At 35.6% G+C, this 18,475-nt stretch overlaps 1 protein-coding gene across 1 annotated transcript in view; it reads left to right on the forward strand.

Annotated features, from left to right (window-relative positions):
• Positions 1-16,900, forward strand: part of DEUP1 (deuterosome assembly protein 1) — a 40,171-nt gene extending 23,271 nt beyond the window's left edge. Inside the window, exons 9-14 of the mRNA XM_062487542.1 lie at positions 22-219; positions 1,209-1,295; positions 3,804-4,003; positions 10,493-10,634; positions 15,287-15,328; positions 16,730-16,900. Coding sequence (XP_062343526.1) covers positions 22-219; positions 1,209-1,295; positions 3,804-4,003; positions 10,493-10,634; positions 15,287-15,328; positions 16,730-16,900 — 840 coding nt within the window. The remainder of the gene's footprint in view (positions 1-21; positions 220-1,208; positions 1,296-3,803; positions 4,004-10,492; positions 10,635-15,286; positions 15,329-16,729) is intronic.
• The last annotated feature ends 1,575 nt before the right edge of the window (positions 16,901-18,475 follow it).

Genomic DNA, 18,475 nt, shown 5'->3' on the forward strand with positions numbered 1-18,475 from the left:
TTTGAAATGTATTTGCTACAGATAAGAAACCATGTTTATCGAGAGGAGCAGTCCCATTGCTCTGAGCAGGAAAGAATGAAGACAAAAATCTCTGACCTGACAGAGGAGCTTCATCAGAAGGAGATCACTATAGCAACTATCATGGAGAAAGCTAGTCTTCTGGAAAGACAGTTAAAAATGGAATTAGAGACAAAACACAAATTGTTAACAAAACAACAGGTATGCAAGTAGGCAGAAGCAGCCCATATCATCTTACTCCACGCTATTGATAATGATATTCATTATCTGTGGAAAAAAAAGACATCACATTTCTTGCTGTAATTTTTATCAGTGGTGCTGTAATATCTGTGAAGTATTACAAAAGCAGCCAGATTGATAGTGGAACAAGTAAATGTCAACTGTGCATCTAAATTGAAATTCATTCTGACCATCACATCTATTTATCATTTTAACGTGCAAAAGATCTTGAAAAATTCCAGTTTATGGTTATTACATATGCTTTAAGTTTGTTGTTTTTCAGTGTTTTCTAAAGCTTTTTGACAAATGTTACAAATCTGCATAGAAAATTCTAGTAATTTTATAGCTGGAAACTGGAAGGTACCAGTGGGGATTTTTATGGCAAATTTTTGTTTTAAAAACAATTTTTCCATCTTTGTTACTTAGTTTGTAAAGCAATAGAACCATCATATTTAGAGGTTTCTAGGTATCTCTGTGTTTCGTGAGAGGGTCATTACACATGGAAAACTGTGATTGAAGTAATACTTTACTTTTGACAATAGCAAAGTTAGTGTTTGGGGAAAATGAGAGATATCTCCTGCTGTTTAGTGTTCTTTACCAGATATTTCCATATCACAAAAAGAATAGATAAAATTTCTAGACGTCATGAATAGGATTTCATCAAGTTTCAGTGGCCTGTCAAATCTGTTCCTCATTCTATATAGTAACTGCACGTGAGCTTCCTGTTTTCCTAAGTCATTACTTCTTTCAAAAAGGTCAATAAAATCAGAGGTGTTGTATTTGTATATATTTTATAGATGGTTTAATACTTCTTCCTACTTTGGTATTGCTATATTTAAAAATATTATAGTAAATTTTGTAATTCTTAGCATACGTTTTGTAAAATTAAGCTTAAATATATAGATACTCAGTGTTATTCCAGTTGAGAGTAATATTCTTGCTTTTTAACTAAGAACTTAATCTTTCCCTAGCTCTTGGAATTCCATTACCAAGTTATCAAATCTGAAAACACACATCTAAAAGAAATGGTAGAAAACCAGGAGTGTGAATGTTGCATGGTAATTTTTTTTTAATCTATGAAGTATGCAGAATAGTTGCTTATATTTGTTGTAAATGTAGGTTAAAATCATGGCAGATTTAGAGATTTCTGGCTTGCATAGATTAAATAAATAAAAATAAGGTGTGCATCATAAAACCAAGAGGTATTCACACACAGCCTGAAGATGAGTATAGATAAGAGTAATTTTTACCTTAACTGTATGAAACTACAAGTAAGCTAAATTTTTCAGTAACTGTCTAGACACTAAACTATTTCTGTGAGCTTATTTTTTTGTAAGTGATATAACTTACTTAAGTTTAAACAGTCATCATTCTCACTGACAAAAATATGTGCCTTTTTTAATATCTTACCCCTTTGTTCACATGGTATTTAAATAGCAGTGTAAAAAACGGACATATTTTGCTCCCACCCAGCGTATTTTCAGAGTTCGGTACTTATATCTCTCCAAATGGCAGAGTTTTAAAATTTAATTGATAAAAAGTGTGCCATAAGATTATCTAGACCTATGGTTTATGAAGGTATAATAAATAGAATATATGCTGTTTTCCACAAAAAGCTTCAAAACATCGCTTGCTTACAGAATATATGCTGTAAGTTACTGTATCTGTCACTAAAAAAAGCACACTGGAATGTTGTTTGGAAATACTGATGTAGATACATTTTGGGGAGATTTGTAGCCTTTTAATTGTCATGACAGAACATCATGTTTATCCACACCCTTAAAAGAGCATAGATGTCCATCAGTGATATCTTACCTACACATACATACACACTGTTATGGATAACTGTATGTGTGTATATGGTCCATTTTTGTGGAAGCATAGATGGATGTGTGTGTGCATGTCTATCTCTTCTTTGCAGTGACACTTTTCCTGAAGATTGAGAAGAGCTGCCTGACAAAGGTCCTTGGAGACGTCACATGTTTGTTATATTTTAACAGTAAAATCCAGTTAACACATATTCCAAGGTCAATACATATTTCAGTAGATTTGTGGACTTAAAAATTCTTTCCTGCTTTACTAATGTATTGTGAGGATCTAAACAGTAGAGATTGTGATGTATTTGATATTATGATTCCAGGGATTGGAGAGATTTTTATGGTCGTGTTTGTGCTGTACAGTGGAGCACTACACAGACCTCTGAGACCATGCCAGCCTAAGTCAGTATGGTGTAATGCCTCATCAGGCAGGGTTACTTTCAGGGTTTAGATGCCAAAAGCAATGTAGCTGGGCCAGCTCAGTTTTGGGGCTCATGCCATTATGACTTTACTGCTGATTCTAGAGCTATTAGTGGTAGGATGACTTAGCACTTTCCTTCTCCTCGTTCCTCCTCCCACTTGTGAGATGTAGCTGAGCCCCTGCTCCCCCATAGTTGCACAAAATACTACATTTTATTATACCTTCTGGCATTTCCATGCCAGCTTGGCTCATAAATTCCCCCTAAAACTAAGCAAGGCAAGGTTTACAGGAAGAGATGGCATCAAATCAGTGCAAGGAATAGACAAGTTTTCAAATGCAGGAGCACCGATGTGCCAGGAGTGTACTAAGAACCAAATCTGTAATGGGTTACTGAGTTCCAAGAGAATGAGGTAAATCTAGGAATATATGAAAGCACAACTTAATGAAATGCATGGAGTTTTAGTCTTTTGTGTGTAATCTGATAAACTTTTTGAGAATTTCCTGGTGATGACAGTATATTGTTATTGCAAATACATTACACAATGCCGTGCAGTACTCTGCAGAGAGACAGTTCCAAAATAGCTGTCTCAGGTGTGCAGCATAGGCTTTGTGGATTAAGTGATACAAGAAGAAAAGGAATATAGTATCCTGGCTAGACAACTTCCAGAGCTAATCTCCATCTTCCCTTCTTGAAATCCTAGCAGATGGAGCTCTTTAGCCCCTGATCACAATGCATGTGTGGCTTGCACTTTCAGTATTTTGCTTTGCATACCATGTGGGCTAAGCCAGCTGAGAAGCAGGGTTTAGTGACATGGACAGAGAGCACTGTGCTGATGTAGCTTTACTCTCTGCTTCTGAAACTGAAGGTGACTGTCTCAACACACATATTAAACTGTGCCTGTACACATACTCTGTATCTAGTATAGTAATGAACTCCTATTATTCTGCTTGTTATTTTTGGAGGAATTGTTACTGGAGGGAGCAATACAGTCTGCAGCTATAGCTGTTATGGTTGCTTTTATATCATCAGTTTTACAAAGCAAGCAATAAATTTACAACAATAATATTTTGAATGCATGTTTGCAGAGAAATTTTAATTTGTTCTATTGTGTAATAGAGGCTGTTATCCCTTCTTTTCCATTTATCCACTGTGATTTTTTTTTTTCCGGAGGCAATTCTCTTGGTTGGCCCTAAATGTTGCATGATTATATATGGTAGCTAGGTCTTTTCTTCAGCACAGAACATTGTTTTGTGTTTGCTTGTTAAAAATATACCCATTTACTGTGGAAAAAATAACTACTTAATGATGGTATTATCTCCTTTCACAGTGCTTAGATTTATGTAACAAAGAACATGGAAATTTCACAGCTTCTGTTCACAAAATGAAACATGAGAATTTGAGACTACAAAATAGCCTCGTTAAACTACAAAATGACACAGAAACATCCATACTGGGTTGCATGGATACATATAAAGAAACAGAGCACAGCTACCAAACCCATTCAAAGATGCAAGGAAAGGAAGAGAGGTAATCTTTAGATTGTACACGTTTATGAAACTTCTTGTAAGTGTTTTGGAAGGTCAGACTGGGCCAAACTGTCATGTTTTTTGCTGCTTCTGTTCATTCAGAGCTCCCACCAATATAAATATCAGACCTAGTTACTACATTTTTAAGGACTTCCTACATTTTTCTGGATGGCTAACAGAAATTGGCAATAAAAGAAGTCCCTGAAGTGTATATTCGTTTTAGTATTTAGCACATGAAACTTTAAAAACCTTTTATGTGCTGCTCAAGCTCTTCTTAGTTCCAGGTTTTGCAAAATACAGCATACTGTACTTTTACTACCTAATAAAAACAAGACAAGGAAAGGATAGAAAAATCAACAAGAGAGGTAAACTTCTTGATGGGAGGTACTCTTAATAAGCAATCTGAACTATGGGGCCCTGCTGAAAAGCTTTGTGTCCTCCAGTTTCATTTGTTGGAAGTTTCATTAAATGTATTTTAATGCCTTTCTGATTTCATTGTTCTTGGGTGACCTGATTTTTAAAGGAAACATAATTTCAGATGCCCTAAGTAAGTCATTCCTAAAATAAACTCCTTCTTAGGGAAAAATAATGAGACTTGAGAATAGTCAGACTCATAGAAAGGATTGTAGTGATGACTTTCTTCTTATTTCCCTGTGCTCAGTGAGCCATTGAATTGCCTTCAAATATATTATAATCATGGCATTGCAATTAAGAAAACAAAACAAAATGAAACAAAAATCAACAAACTCCCTGCTAAACAGTATTTCACAATACAGGAAAATAAAAATTAATAGGAAGCTAAATATGTTGATTATTTGTAATGAAGAATTGACATGATAGAACTAAAACAGTTCTGTGAAGTTAAAATAGCTGGAGCCAGATTGGACATGTTAAGATTTCAAAGTCATACATTTAGATTTTGGCAAAATGTTAAATTGTTTTCTTTCTCCAAAATAGAGAGACATCCCAGGATATGTAGCCCTGTTTTTGCCTAAAATTTCTTTTTAAAGAGCATTGTTTTGTGTTGGAGATAGTATTCATGTGTATATAAAAAATGATATATTATATACACACATATATATATATATATATATGCGTATACATTTTGCATGCAGAACTGTTTCATGTTAGTGCTATCATGTCAATTCTTCATTACAAATAAACAACATATTTAGCTTCCTATTAATTTTTATCTTCCTGTATATACACACACATACATACACCTAACTTTGGAAGTGGCAGGTATGCCTGATTTCCTATGAAGTTTCAAATTATGTTGAAGATGTTGCTGAGACAAATACTTGTAAACTGGGATACAGATTACTCTGAACAGTAGAATAATCTTTCTGCACAAAATTGGTCAGTGCAACTTTTGCTTGTGCTTCAACTCCTCACAAGTGAGGAAAAATGAAGATTTTTTTCCCATTTTCTGAGGATTTACACTTGCTGTACATAAGAGACTGTGAAATTTAATTTATGAGAACATAAATATTTGAGACAATAGAACTATGCATGTAATTTGCAGTATTGTGATTTCATAGTTGTTGGAAGATCAATCAAAGCTGTGGGACACCTGTGAGAGTTGACCTTCTCAGCAGAAATCTCAGCCAGACTACTGAACACAATATAAATTACTATTATTATTATTATTATTATTATTGTTATAGTAATTAATATGATGAAACAGATATATTGAGCCTGGATTTCACTATCTAAATCAGGCATTAGAATTCCTAAATGAAAACTATTCAGATAAATAAGTACACAGGTTTTAAAACATGCAAATTTGACATATACTGTGTATGCACATCACCTAGCCAGTGTTTTTATGACTTGGCCCTTTCTGTACTATCAGTTCTCTGTTCCCAAGCCAGAAACTACCTCAGGATTTTTCCAGAAAACTAAAATTAAATTTTCAACCGTCAAATGTATGCAGATAAACTCGGAAGTTGATGTTGGTTAAGTTAAAATCTGGGGTATGTTTATTTTATTCTGAGTGTAAACCCTGTTATTTCTGGTTTAATTTGCAGTTCTGTTTCCATGGAAATTATGGCACTGGAGAAAGGGCACAAAATACTTTTTTATATGGTAAAAAATTAGAAAACGTGTTTGTGTAAAGGATGGGTGTCTATTCTACAGTATTTTTCAGTTGTGTCTCTCAATCAGTACTGGAACCCTGGGCACAGGCACCATCATGTCTTAGAGAGGAGACCTCTAGAGAAAACACAGGAAATTGCAGGAAGCTATACTAGCAGTCCAAAAAGCGGAATGATTTCTTCTTTCTTTCAGTATACACTGAATTTCCAAATATTAGAAATTAATATATGCAGAAATAGCATATTTTTGCTAAAAAAGGTCTGTGCCCTCATTCTACCTATAACCACCTTAATTAATTACTGTTTTCTTATGTAATTATTTTACTTCTAATTGCCATTTACATAAGCTTTCCCTACCATCAAGATTTCAGTCCTTTAGTTAGACCTTGACCATATGCAGTTGATTTAAATTTGGGCATGGTCAAAGAGGACTTTCTCTGATGAAGCTGATTGTGTTCAGTTTGTTTCTTCCAAAATTAAAACACACCTGTGAGTTCCGAAATAAAAAGCTATTTATTTATCACAGAAATACACAGAAAAATGGGTAACTGATCAAGCCAAAGTGCACTTTGTGGGAAAAGTAAGACTTAATTCCTGCTAAGGTAGCTGGGGATCTCTTAATGGATGTGTGTTTGCAGTGAATATCTGTGTTAAGAAGGTTTTCACTACTCCTTGGAGATCATACAACTCTTAGTCACACTCACTATTGTATCAGTTATTGCAATAGATAAAGTGGAAGCAGTGAAAACAGCTCTTCAGGAAAAGGCTGTTTATCAATTTTAAAATCAAACTAGCCATTATGCTTTCCAGGTAAAAGCAACAGCACAAATTCTTGAAGACATTCTGGTCATTAAAGGTCTGCAGTTTTCTTTCTCAAGATTGGTTATGTCAAACAGCAAAACTGTGTAAGGAATTTGGGGTTTTTTGCATCACTGAAGTCATTGGCCACACAAGGACCAGGCAGATTTTATCTATGCGTCAGGAAAAGTAAATCCTGTCTATATAAATTTCCTTTGTGAGGAGACTGTTCTTTCACTACATATCCCCTATGTCACCAAGTCAACAATGATATTATTTGTGTGGTATGTGTACATGTTAAATACTATATGACAGTAATCACACAGAAAGCATAAGTTGTTCAGCTGCAGTAGTAGTGTCACAGTAGTAGTGTCATTGCATTGGTAGTGTTAACAAATGGACAGCTTTTTACAAATTTGCAGATTTTATTTAAAGTAGATCTGTGTTCTTCAATATTATTTTGCACATCAACTGTTAGAAGTTTAAACCACAAATGTGAAAACCATCCAGAGTAAAGGCCGAGTATCCATATCAAAGCAGCCCTAGAAATTCCTATGGATCACACTAGGAATGGGAGAGTGGGAGTTCCTTTTAAAGAAATCTTTCTTTTTTTTCTTTTTTTTTTGGGGGGGGGGGGAGGGGAGGTGTTTTTATTATCTAAAGGCTACCATAACGTAAGTCAAGTAGCCACTCAAGCACTCAAGTCTGAAAATTCTGTTCGCAGAGAAGTTATAACACAACAGTAATAATTGTTATTAAATACACAGAGAAGCAGTTCTGGGGGAAAAAAAGAACACAGAGCACATAGACTTTACTATGGGTTTAGAGAGAAAATTACTTCCAGAAAGGTCAGAACAAGAGATTTAAAAAAAAAAAAAACCCTGTGATTTTATTATTCATGCCATCTATCTTCAGTTGTGGTAGGCTTTTTTTCACAGTGCCCTTCATCCAAACCATAGATGGAATGGATTTCAAAACAGGAAGAAAAATAAATAAAAAAGGTATTCTCCTGCACCCAAAGATCAGAGTATATTTATGTAAAGAAAAGCATGAAAGAAAGGAGAAAACTCTGCCTCCATAAAAGTAAACATTTTAGTTGATTTAGAGAACTGGAAGGTTTGGTGAACAGTCTCAGTTTTATGTCAGCATGTATAAATAATACTATTATTATAGTAAAAATAAAATTATAGTAACAAATAATAATACAGCATCATGCTTATAATTTGCTTTTCTGTAGAATTCATAGTATCTTAATCACAGCTTCTTTTATTATCAAAGAAAAAAACTATGTTTTTCATTCGTCCTCTGAGTTGTTCTGCACAGTCCATGAATACTCAGTTTCATGTTTTAGGGCTGTTGTGGTTTAACCTGGCAGGTAAACAGTACACAGCCACTTGCTCACTCCCCTACTCACAAGGAAAGAATTGGAATTTTAAAAAAAGTACCATTCATGTGTTGAGATGCCATTTAATAGGACAGAAAAGAAAGGTAGTAGTAATAACAACAATAACAATAATAATAATAATAATAGTGATGCTGTAATTAGAATATACGGAACAAGTGATGCCCCGTGACAGCAGTGCAATTGCTCACCACCTGTCATGTGATGCCCAAGCAACCTTCCCCCAACTTTTTATTGCTGAGCATGCTCCCATATGGTCTGGAATATCTCTGTGATCAACTGGGATCAGCTGTCCCAGCTGTGTCCCCTCCCAAATCCTCATGCACCCCCAGCCTTCTCTCCAGTGGGGTGGGGTGAGGAGTGGAAGAGCCTTGGCCCTGTATAAGTGCTGCTCAGCAGTGACTAAAACATCCCTGTGTTACCAACATTATTTCCAGCACAAATCCAAAACACAGCCCCATAGGAAATACTGTGAAGAAAATCAAATCCATCCCCGTGAAAACCAGAAGGGCTCATGTAAAAGCAGGTCCATCAAGGCTCCACAGCCAGTCTCCCAACACCAAATACTTAAATTAAGATTAGAAAGTGGTGGTGTGATCTTTCTGCAGAAAACAGTCTTTTCCCTGCACTTGGCAAGGTTCTTCTATTTAAAAAGATAAAAAAATAATGAGTAGCACTGCATACTCTTGAATATTTATTAAATTATATTTTAGTGGCAGAGAAAATGCTCTTTAAAAGCTTTTATAGCTGCATTTCAAATTAGTAGACTGTTTTAGGATATTTGCAATGATAGAATTTGTTCAGAACACTATCATTTTTTAGTAGTTACCTCCCAAGAATAAAATTTCATCATAAGCACAGACCTCAATACAGTGGAAATTTTCATCTCAGCTAGAAACACTGTAAGATAAAATTAATAGAATCTGACATACTTTTTTTGCATGTTTTGGTAGATAACACAAGGAATGATGCAATTGAAAATTAGTGTCATTTCACAGACATCTGGCCAAGCCAGTCTCAAAATTTTTCTCCTTTTACCAATACGGTATCAGAATTGTTCAGTTAACTATTTTGAATGGGAAGAAAATGGCTTTCTTTTTTTTATGTTGATATTAACCCTAATCGTTTTTGCTTTACATAAATATAAATTATTAGAAATATGTAGTCACACACCAATTCTGATCACTGAGATACAAGCATTTTGGAACATCATAATAAAATGCTAAAAGATTATTTTTTGGTCTTGAAGATTTCATTTATTGTTACAAAAGCATGGTATTGTACAATTTTTTTTAAAAGTGTATTTTAAAAATCTAATTTTTTTAATATTAATATCCAAACTATTATCACTAAATCAGTGGGAAAATTATCCTTGCAGTAAAAATGCAGAACCAAGGATTCCTGTGCTGTTTTTTGTTTAAGTTTTTATTCTAAATTCCAGCCACTTGAACATAGTTAAGATAATTTTAGATCAAAATTGACTAATTATCCAACCACTAATAAAAGCTTTTTTCTCTCCTCTCAAACTTTCCTATTTCATTTCTTCTGTTTGTTTGGCTAAATTCACTCTGGTTCCTAGACATGGCCAAAGGGTGCTTGCATTGCTTTTCCCACTGGAAAGCCAAAGGCATGCTAGCCATTATTAAAGGATGGGTAACAAACACTTAAGGAGCATTGGTGTCTTCAGTTCCTGAAGTGAGTTTGTGTTTTAGCAGATTCTGCCACAGTTAGAGCAACCAAGACAAGGTTCTCAACCTAAGCTCCAGTGAAAGGGTTTAAATTAGGGTGGTTTAATTCATAGCTGAAGCAGACAAGAGAAAGCACACTCAGACTTTTACAGTAACCTAGGTGGAAATTGCTAAATTGCTGCAATTTGGTAATGCTGAATCTTATGCCCCTAACTCCATGCATGAAGCAGTTTGAACAGCTAAGTAATTGAAATTATGTAAACAAATAAATTTTAAAAACCCTTGGCTTTTCTGTGATAGCTTATGAGTTTTAGCCGGGTTTCATATTTATTTTTTTTTTCTTTTAGATCTTTCCAAAATAAAGATTCATGGAAAGTGGAATGTCAACAGACTACTATGCTTGCTGCTGGTGGATGCCACGGAAACTGCAGTCCTGCTTTGTATGGCCAAGGCAGTATCACTGGTTCAAAAACTGATAACACTTTATCTTCTCATCCACTTCACAGAGGTCATGAAAAGAAAACATTTTATAAATCTCCATTACCACCAGTAGGGTATCCTTTGGGCTTTCCTGGGCCATTCCCTGAAGTGAGCAGAAAAGGCAGCATTCAGAGCCCTGCTTACAATGCAGAAGGAATAAAATTATCGGTAAGTAACTATTTTCCTATGACACATATATTCTCAAAAATCCATCTGTGGACCAAATGCAGCCTTGGAGGAGCCAAAAATTAGATCACTCTTGTTGTTATTTATACAGTGCCAGTCCAGCAAAAATGGATATACTTTATCCTAACAGTAATGCTGTTTTTCCAGAGATTAAGCATCCCCTACTGAGCCATACCTCTGTTCTAATAACGATGGTGATAATTACCTGCCATTATGTGACTGTGAGAAAGATTTCTACATTTCAGCTTACTGGCTTCTATATTGGGGCACTTTACATTGTGTTGCCTACGTAAGAGCAATCTGCTTCAAGTATTTCCATAATACCTGCAAACTTGCTGCCTTAAGTGCCATTAGACAAATCAAGTTCCTGTTTGGTCTACATCTCTTTGATTGATGGATGAAATCAGAAAAATCACAGCAACAATTTTCCATATGTTAGCTGTTGTATTTGAAAAGAAACAAATTATTAATGTGATCCTTATTTTTCTTGAAGTGCAAGAGTAATAGGACAGCATTCTTTCTTTTAGTTTTCATAGGCTGGAGACTACACCCTTCATGACAAATGGGACAAATCCCACTTTGCCTAGGACAACTTAAGAAAATCTTGCCATAATTATTTGGCTTTAGCACTCCCTTTGAATTTGAGCTTTATCCTCTTCCTTAGTTTCTTCTCCCTTAGGCCTCCACCACATGTCACTATTGTTTTGCACTTGACAAATCAGCACTTTCCTGACCCTCAACCATGAACCATACCGTCAGTAAGCAGCAGAATTAAGAATGTAAGTGAGGAATGAACTACAGGCCTCCCTCTGGCGAGCTGTGATACACGGATCTTTGTAACCAGGAGATCCTCAGCTGCAGGTTGAAACTATAGAGGGAGAAGAAGGAAGACTTCAGCATTAACTAGGTGGGATTGACTGGCAGTGGTACCTGTGGTTGTTGTACCCCAGTTCTGCTGTTCACTTCAGAAACAAATGCACATTTTTTCCTATCAGAGACATGGCTGCTGCAGAACTATCTCCATAGTCCAGAATCCCACTGTTGATAGGAAGAACCATAATGGTGGAATGCCTGGGAAGCAGGGATTGCAGTGCACCCCTTCAGTGACTGTCGTCCCCTGAGTTCTGTCCCAGTAGTCTGAGAACAGTGAGACCCATGTAATCCCAGATGTTTGACCTCACTTTCACTTTAATATTCTTCTCTTTCACAGAATTTTAAGTAAATGGCTTTTGGTTTCTCACAGCTTGAGACATTTCCTTTTAAACTGCAAATCATTAAAAGAGTCATTTGGAGTTTTCCAGACGAGTCTGATAAACACCAGTTCTTCTCTCTTCTGTCAGAAGTGTCAGACAGAGACACCAAATCACAAAGCTTCTGTTTCCAGAAAGCCTGGGAAAAATGTCCATTTTGAGGCACTTCTGCAAGCTGCAGGGAAACTATTTCCCAGCTGGCAATCAGGTCAGGGTCAATGCCAAGACTTCCACCAAGACTTGGTGTGTGGGCAAAGTACGTAACAAAACCATTAAGCAAGAGATATTTCTCACACAGAGTCTAGATCCAAATCAGTGGCATTGAAGCAGGTACAAGTTTAGACCACTGAAATTAAATTGTCACTCAGGCTGACATTGGATACCACAGCTTTAGTACAGAAATCATTCAACAGTCTGTTACTCCAGAGTTCTGAATTCAAATGCAAAGCTGTTGCATTGAGGAGAAGGAGGGGGGGGGAAATATGTTATGTTATGTTATGTTATGTTATGTTATGTTATGTTATGTTATGTTATGTTATGTTATGTTATGTTATATCAGAGTTCTTTGACAGAGTTCTGAGGTCTTCAGGGGTATAGAACACAGGAACAGGGCCGATGTGAAATCTCCAGTATGTTCAAAACTTCAGAAAATGTTATAAGGCACTACTTTCCTAAAGAATACTTGTAGCACAAATAGAAAACACCAGATTTCCAGGTGATGTCTTGATACCTACCAAAATTACTCTCTTGTTACTGAGGGAAGAGAGAAAATAGTCTGTAGGCCTTTAGACAGTGACTTACATCACTCCTCCTGGTAGAGAATCTTCAGACAAAGATTAAGTGTTCTTCTTGAAACTCTGCCCTTTCACATTCTTACTTAGAGGTTACATGTATAGAGAGAGCCATTCTTTCCTTAAATAAGCTAGAAAGCTCAGCTGGGATTCACTGGAAATTCTCATAACCCCAAAAATTCTCGTTTCAAGGGTTTTCAAATCTAGGGAAGTACTTTTTCTCTGAACAATACTTTATGCTGTGCTCTCTTTCTCAAATGAGCAACTTCAGAAAATGATTGCCTGATCTTTTAGTCATAAATACTTTCTCATGTTTCTCTTCAGATGATAGACAGTTGTGGTTTGTTCTAGCTTTCAAGACTTGGAAATAAAAGACTTCATCTGTAATAATTAAAATTTAAATTAGGCATTAGGGAATTTTCTAACAGTAGTATGGAAACTTGCTTAATAAACAGATTGCAATGGAAAGCTGTGGAAATTCTACCATTGGACATCATTAGGAATTATTTTGGCAGTCTTGATCCTACCCTGAGGCATGCTATAGTCCATGTCTCTCACTCCTAGGTATTACTATTACCTAGCTAGGTAGGCCCTCTAAAAATCTTCAATGTCACTCAGCAATTTTCCAGGCATCTCAAATTTAATTTTCATCTATGAGAAGAAGCAACTTTAAGACGGGCATCTGTACCTGCTGCCTAAGATGTATTGCAGTGTAGAGTTAGAGGAAACAACTCCCAAAACACCCCAGATTTAGTCACTATGAGACTAAAATTAGCCAGACCAATTTCTGCTCTCGGTATTATAAAACATTCCCTGGAAAGCAGAAGCAGCTAAGCATGAGAAGACTCTAACACTGTGGTTTGGCCGCTCATTATTTGACCAGTAAATGTTAAGATATCCCACAAGTTAAAGCTTTCTTGCTGCCCTGCTGAAGGTGCATCCAAGAATGCTCGGACAACTCATGGGGCAATTAAGAGATTACTTCTAGGCAAATTAATTAGGCAGATCTGTCTCTCTCTGTGTGACAGCTATAGCTTCCTGAAAGACTCCTCCCCAGCAACCCAGAATTAATTCTTAACCACTTTGGGTAGTTATTATTTAAGGAGAATACCTACTTAGCACATATTTCATCTATAAAATATGCATCTCTGTCAGGTGCACTCCTTCATTTCCAGCAAATGATGAGGAAGAAAGGTGATTCTCATTACTGGTATATACCAAAGAATTATGAGATCAGCTAGCACTGTAGAAATGAAAGAGTAAAGGCCTTGTTGCCTTATTACCCAAACAAGCTAGATGGAAAGCTTATGAGGAACCCATCCCTATTCAGTTTCAGTTAGAAAACCAAAAGACATAAAAGCAGTAATATCTGAGAAAAAGAAATTCAAAACCAAGGACCATGAATCTCATCTGAGACATGGATTAAAGCACTTTCTTTGTAGTTTTTCTTCCTCAGAGGCCAAAAGTAAAGACAATAAAGAACATAATGAAAGAACAGACCAGAGGCTTGGAAAGCAAAGTGCTGCTAACAAGGAATGTTGCCTTTTAGACTTGCTTAGATAAAACCTTGTCACAAAGTGCATGAAAAACAATGCATTAGGGACCTATCTAAAATCATAGTCTGTGATGTCTGACCCTCAGGTAAGGAGCTCTGGGGAGCCATGACCTGCTTATGCTAAGTGATAAACATCCTTCTCTCCACTCTAAGGAAATTCAGAAATGTCTCATTTGGAGTTTACAGTGCATTCCAAGAAGGAACACATCAAAGTACTAGTTGAAGCAAAGGACATTAAACAGTTTGGGAAGACAGCTTGATTGTGAGGCCAGTCTTTTTCCAGTGACAAGTCAGTAACTATAAGCACTTGTTGTCCTGAATCTCTAAGAATCTTTTATAACTTGTTGTGAAGTTTCTGAGACTGACATCTGTGTAAATCTGCAGTCCATGAGGAAAAGTCTGACATGACATTTTTCTCTAGGTGATGACTCCTATTAAATTTGTAATTCAGATTCAGATTTTCCTAGTTTCTCATGCTTCTCAATGCAAGTATTTTATTTGCTCAGCATTGAATCAGAGATTTCATAGCTGGTATTCAGTAAGGGAAACACACGATGATTCCTTAAGTGAAGCCTCCAAATCCACTGTATTCTTCATAATACAAAAGCCTTCTTCAAATAATTTAAAATAGTACTAACAATTCTGTCGTTGAATCTTGACATCACAAGATGTATTTGTGATCTAGCCCATGAAGGAATAAATGGCATGTAGCCATGGCATTCAGAATGTCAGGAAAAACTCTTCATATGGGAACAGTGATAATTTGTGAATGGGAAATCATGCACGTGTTTATGAAGAAAATTAAAGGCAGGGGATGTCCCTCCATTTTCTAAACTTTAGAGGAAGTACATTCTTTCTTATTCTTGCTAGTACAAGGATTGAGAGAGGGGTGTTATGGTACAAAGTGTTCCAATACCTTTAGGTTTCTTATTCATACATGTCAAATTAAATCACTTTTTCTTGCCCATCATTTTAAAACATTAATTTGGAGAGATTGAGAAAAGGAAGATTCTGCTTTTTCTGTGAATTTCATTTTAGAAGCCGTGTACATTAGGAAGCCTCTCTCACTCAAGAAGGATGGTATTAAACTCAGAATTTATTTCCAACTATCACTTCTGTACTTTGAAAAGGAAAGGGGTTTCCTATAGGAAATCTCTGAATTTCATCTCAGAGTCTGCTGCAAAGAGTTTGGATGGATTGGTGCTTTAGAGCATTTTTCTAATTAGTATATTTTAGCCTTAAAAGCTGCTAAATAGCAGTTTTCAGTGAAGTTGAAAACAAAGTCCAAATCTGTCTCTAGTTGCTGTGGAAATAGGGAATACCCCATTCTGATACAGTGGAGCCTGGAGTAAAAATTTATGGATATAACACAATTGGCCTTTACCACAGACCATCTGAACATTTGAATTCCTATTTGATGTGATGACATATAAACTTCAAACATTTTTGAATTCTAGAAAAGACCCCTGAAATTCTAGACTAATACTTTAATTAGTAACTAAAACTATTTAATGTTGTCTTTAAGATTAAACATGTCAATCATTTTTCCCACTATATGACAATATAAAGATAGTTACCTTTCTTTTCATATTAAAGCTCCTATAATAAGTTTATTTCCTCAGCCATATCTTAAAAATTCATGTCATCAGATTACATTTATCTCTACAAAAAAGCATTGAATGTATGTAAACAGGCATAGTATCTTCAGGAAAAAAAAAATATATTTCATATTTCTTTTGATAAAGATATTCCAATGAATGCATCTTATGTATTAGCAAGAAAATTAACAAAAATTGGTGCTTAAAAATTTAGAACTTGTTCCAGCAAAGATTCACACGTCCTTCGCTTTATACAACTCTGCATCCCATGACAACCATCTAAAGGCTGATTATTGGTAAGGTTTGTGTCTGAGTCTACTAAATGCTCATTAAATGGAAAGAAGATTTTTCTTTTCTTAAGTAATTAAGTTAATTACTTACAGCGAACAAAAATTTAGTACATTCTTCAGAATGTCAGGACTTGGACTTAATAGTACTGAAATGAGCACAGGTTTTCTTCCTTTCTTTAGAAAGCATCATATCACAGAAGCAAAGAGCTAAAATTCCAGGAGAACATCAGCAGTATCCAATACTAATTATACTCCCTAATTCCAAAAAATATTATTGTCCTCTGCCCTAGTCTAGATTATACAAATAATTCTGTCTAGTTGGAATATTTAAATTTTTAATGGCCAAGCTACATCCTAATGCTATGAATATGAGAGGTAATCAAATACAACGTTCAGTTCATGTCATTTAGGCACATGGATGCCTTTTAAAATATATTGCTTTTAAAAAGGTGCTTTCTTGAGGAGGTGTAAAGCATTATAGTATTATTAGCTACTATAGGTCAAGATGTTTTTCACATCTAGAATTTGATAATGCAAACACATTGTAGCACTTGTTGGTTTTTCCTAACCATGATTTTATATTCATTGCTCAGTCTCCCCCTGAGATGTCCTTCCTTGCAACAAAAGAAAAGTTCCTTCAAGAGGAAGAGAAACATGCAAGAGAATTTGAAGAACGTTTAAATTTACACCTTGAAGAGCTGCAAAGATATTTTGAAAATACTCTAAAAAAATATGCCAGGATGCAGCAAAGCAGGCATACTTAAGCCAGTCACACAATTAAGAAAAGCAAACCAAGTAATCACCCATGAGTTTCTCAGAACTAAAATCTGCAACTAGCTGCTTAATGTATTTAGGCACATTGCCAATAGTATGTATTTGTAACACCAAGTTTTCAAGAAAATTATCATTACCCTACAGATTTAAGTATATTGTAACTTGACTATATTACAAAATAAACTCAAAACATATTCTAAAATGTATAGGTGGGTTTTGCACAGTTAAATTGTGTGCAGAAGAGACCCTGTTGCGGCACTAACATACTTACAATTCTGTAATGTACAGAGGGCTAATAAGTGGAATTATTCCACTGAAATTAGAATCAACCAAGAGAAATTCTCTAGATTGTACAGAAATATAATACAGCCTTTAACCATGTCTCAGCTCCTGGCATGAAAAGCTTATCTACGCTCTGGTGATTCTTGGCTGTGGAAATAGCCCCTGGGCCTCTGGAAATGCTGCTCTGTAAGAAGAACATTAAAAGGCCAAGCGCATGTTTTAAAGCCACCCATATTGCCCCTTTTACCAGACCTGTAGACTTCAGCAGGGGCAGAACCTGATCTCAGGCACTTCACATTGAGATTTTGAAATTTTTAAAACCTGTATTCAAAAGCACCTATTTTGGATTGAAGTTTTTTTACCATGTTGGTTCATTGTTTAACTATATTGGAACATTGAAGAAAAACTTTAACTTCAGACATGTGATCAAACTTAGGTAAGGGCCTAAATTCTTTACATTTTCCTACATCATGGGAAAACATTATATAACTGCGCAGAGTTAATTCAACTCCATGTGCCAAAAATCTGCATAATATTGAGATTCTTTTTATTTGCAATTCATACTGAATTCTATTGCTGTGCAAGCGAAACAGAAATTACAGACACTGTTGATGAACCACCAATTTCAGTGAATGAGATATTGAAGAACTACTTTCCACCACATACTGTTGCCAACTTCCTGGGAAAATCTGGATAAAAATAATACCAGGCTGTCAAACTGCTCCAGTTTATGAGTAAAAGAAGTCTCATTAATATTCAGGACCATGGCTAAAATGTAAATTGTTTTTTGATGCTATATTTCCACTAAGGCAAAATACTCTACATCATACTTACACAAAATACCAAGATTTTAAATACCAGTTTGGCTCAGCTTGCAATAAAATGAGCAGTGAAGATGAGGACATCAGAGAACCTTTTACAGGAAAATTCAGGAAAATTACTAGACTCAGCTGGAGGAACAAGGACTGAATAAAAAGATGACGGAAGGACATCTGAACAAACTAAATATATACATATCCTTGGCTTAGGGGGAGATGAAGTTTAAAATAATTAATAAAGAAATTCAGAAACCTCTGAAAATAAAGCTAAATTTTAAGATCTGTAGAAGCAAAAAGACAGCAAAATACTGTCTTTCAGAAGAGCAAAATAAATAGCCAGTTAGCCAGAGTCTTTTGCCACTCTCAGATTCAAACATACAAGATGACAGTCTGCTCCAGATCTTCAAAGAAGTGTATGTGTCTGCCTCCACTTCAGGTCTGAGAAAATCTCTCAAGGTATAGGTC

This window comes from Cinclus cinclus, chromosome 2, assembly GCF_963662255.1.
Source record: "Cinclus cinclus chromosome 2, bCinCin1.1, whole genome shotgun sequence".
Taxonomy (NCBI): Eukaryota; Metazoa; Chordata; class Aves; order Passeriformes; family Cinclidae; genus Cinclus; species Cinclus cinclus.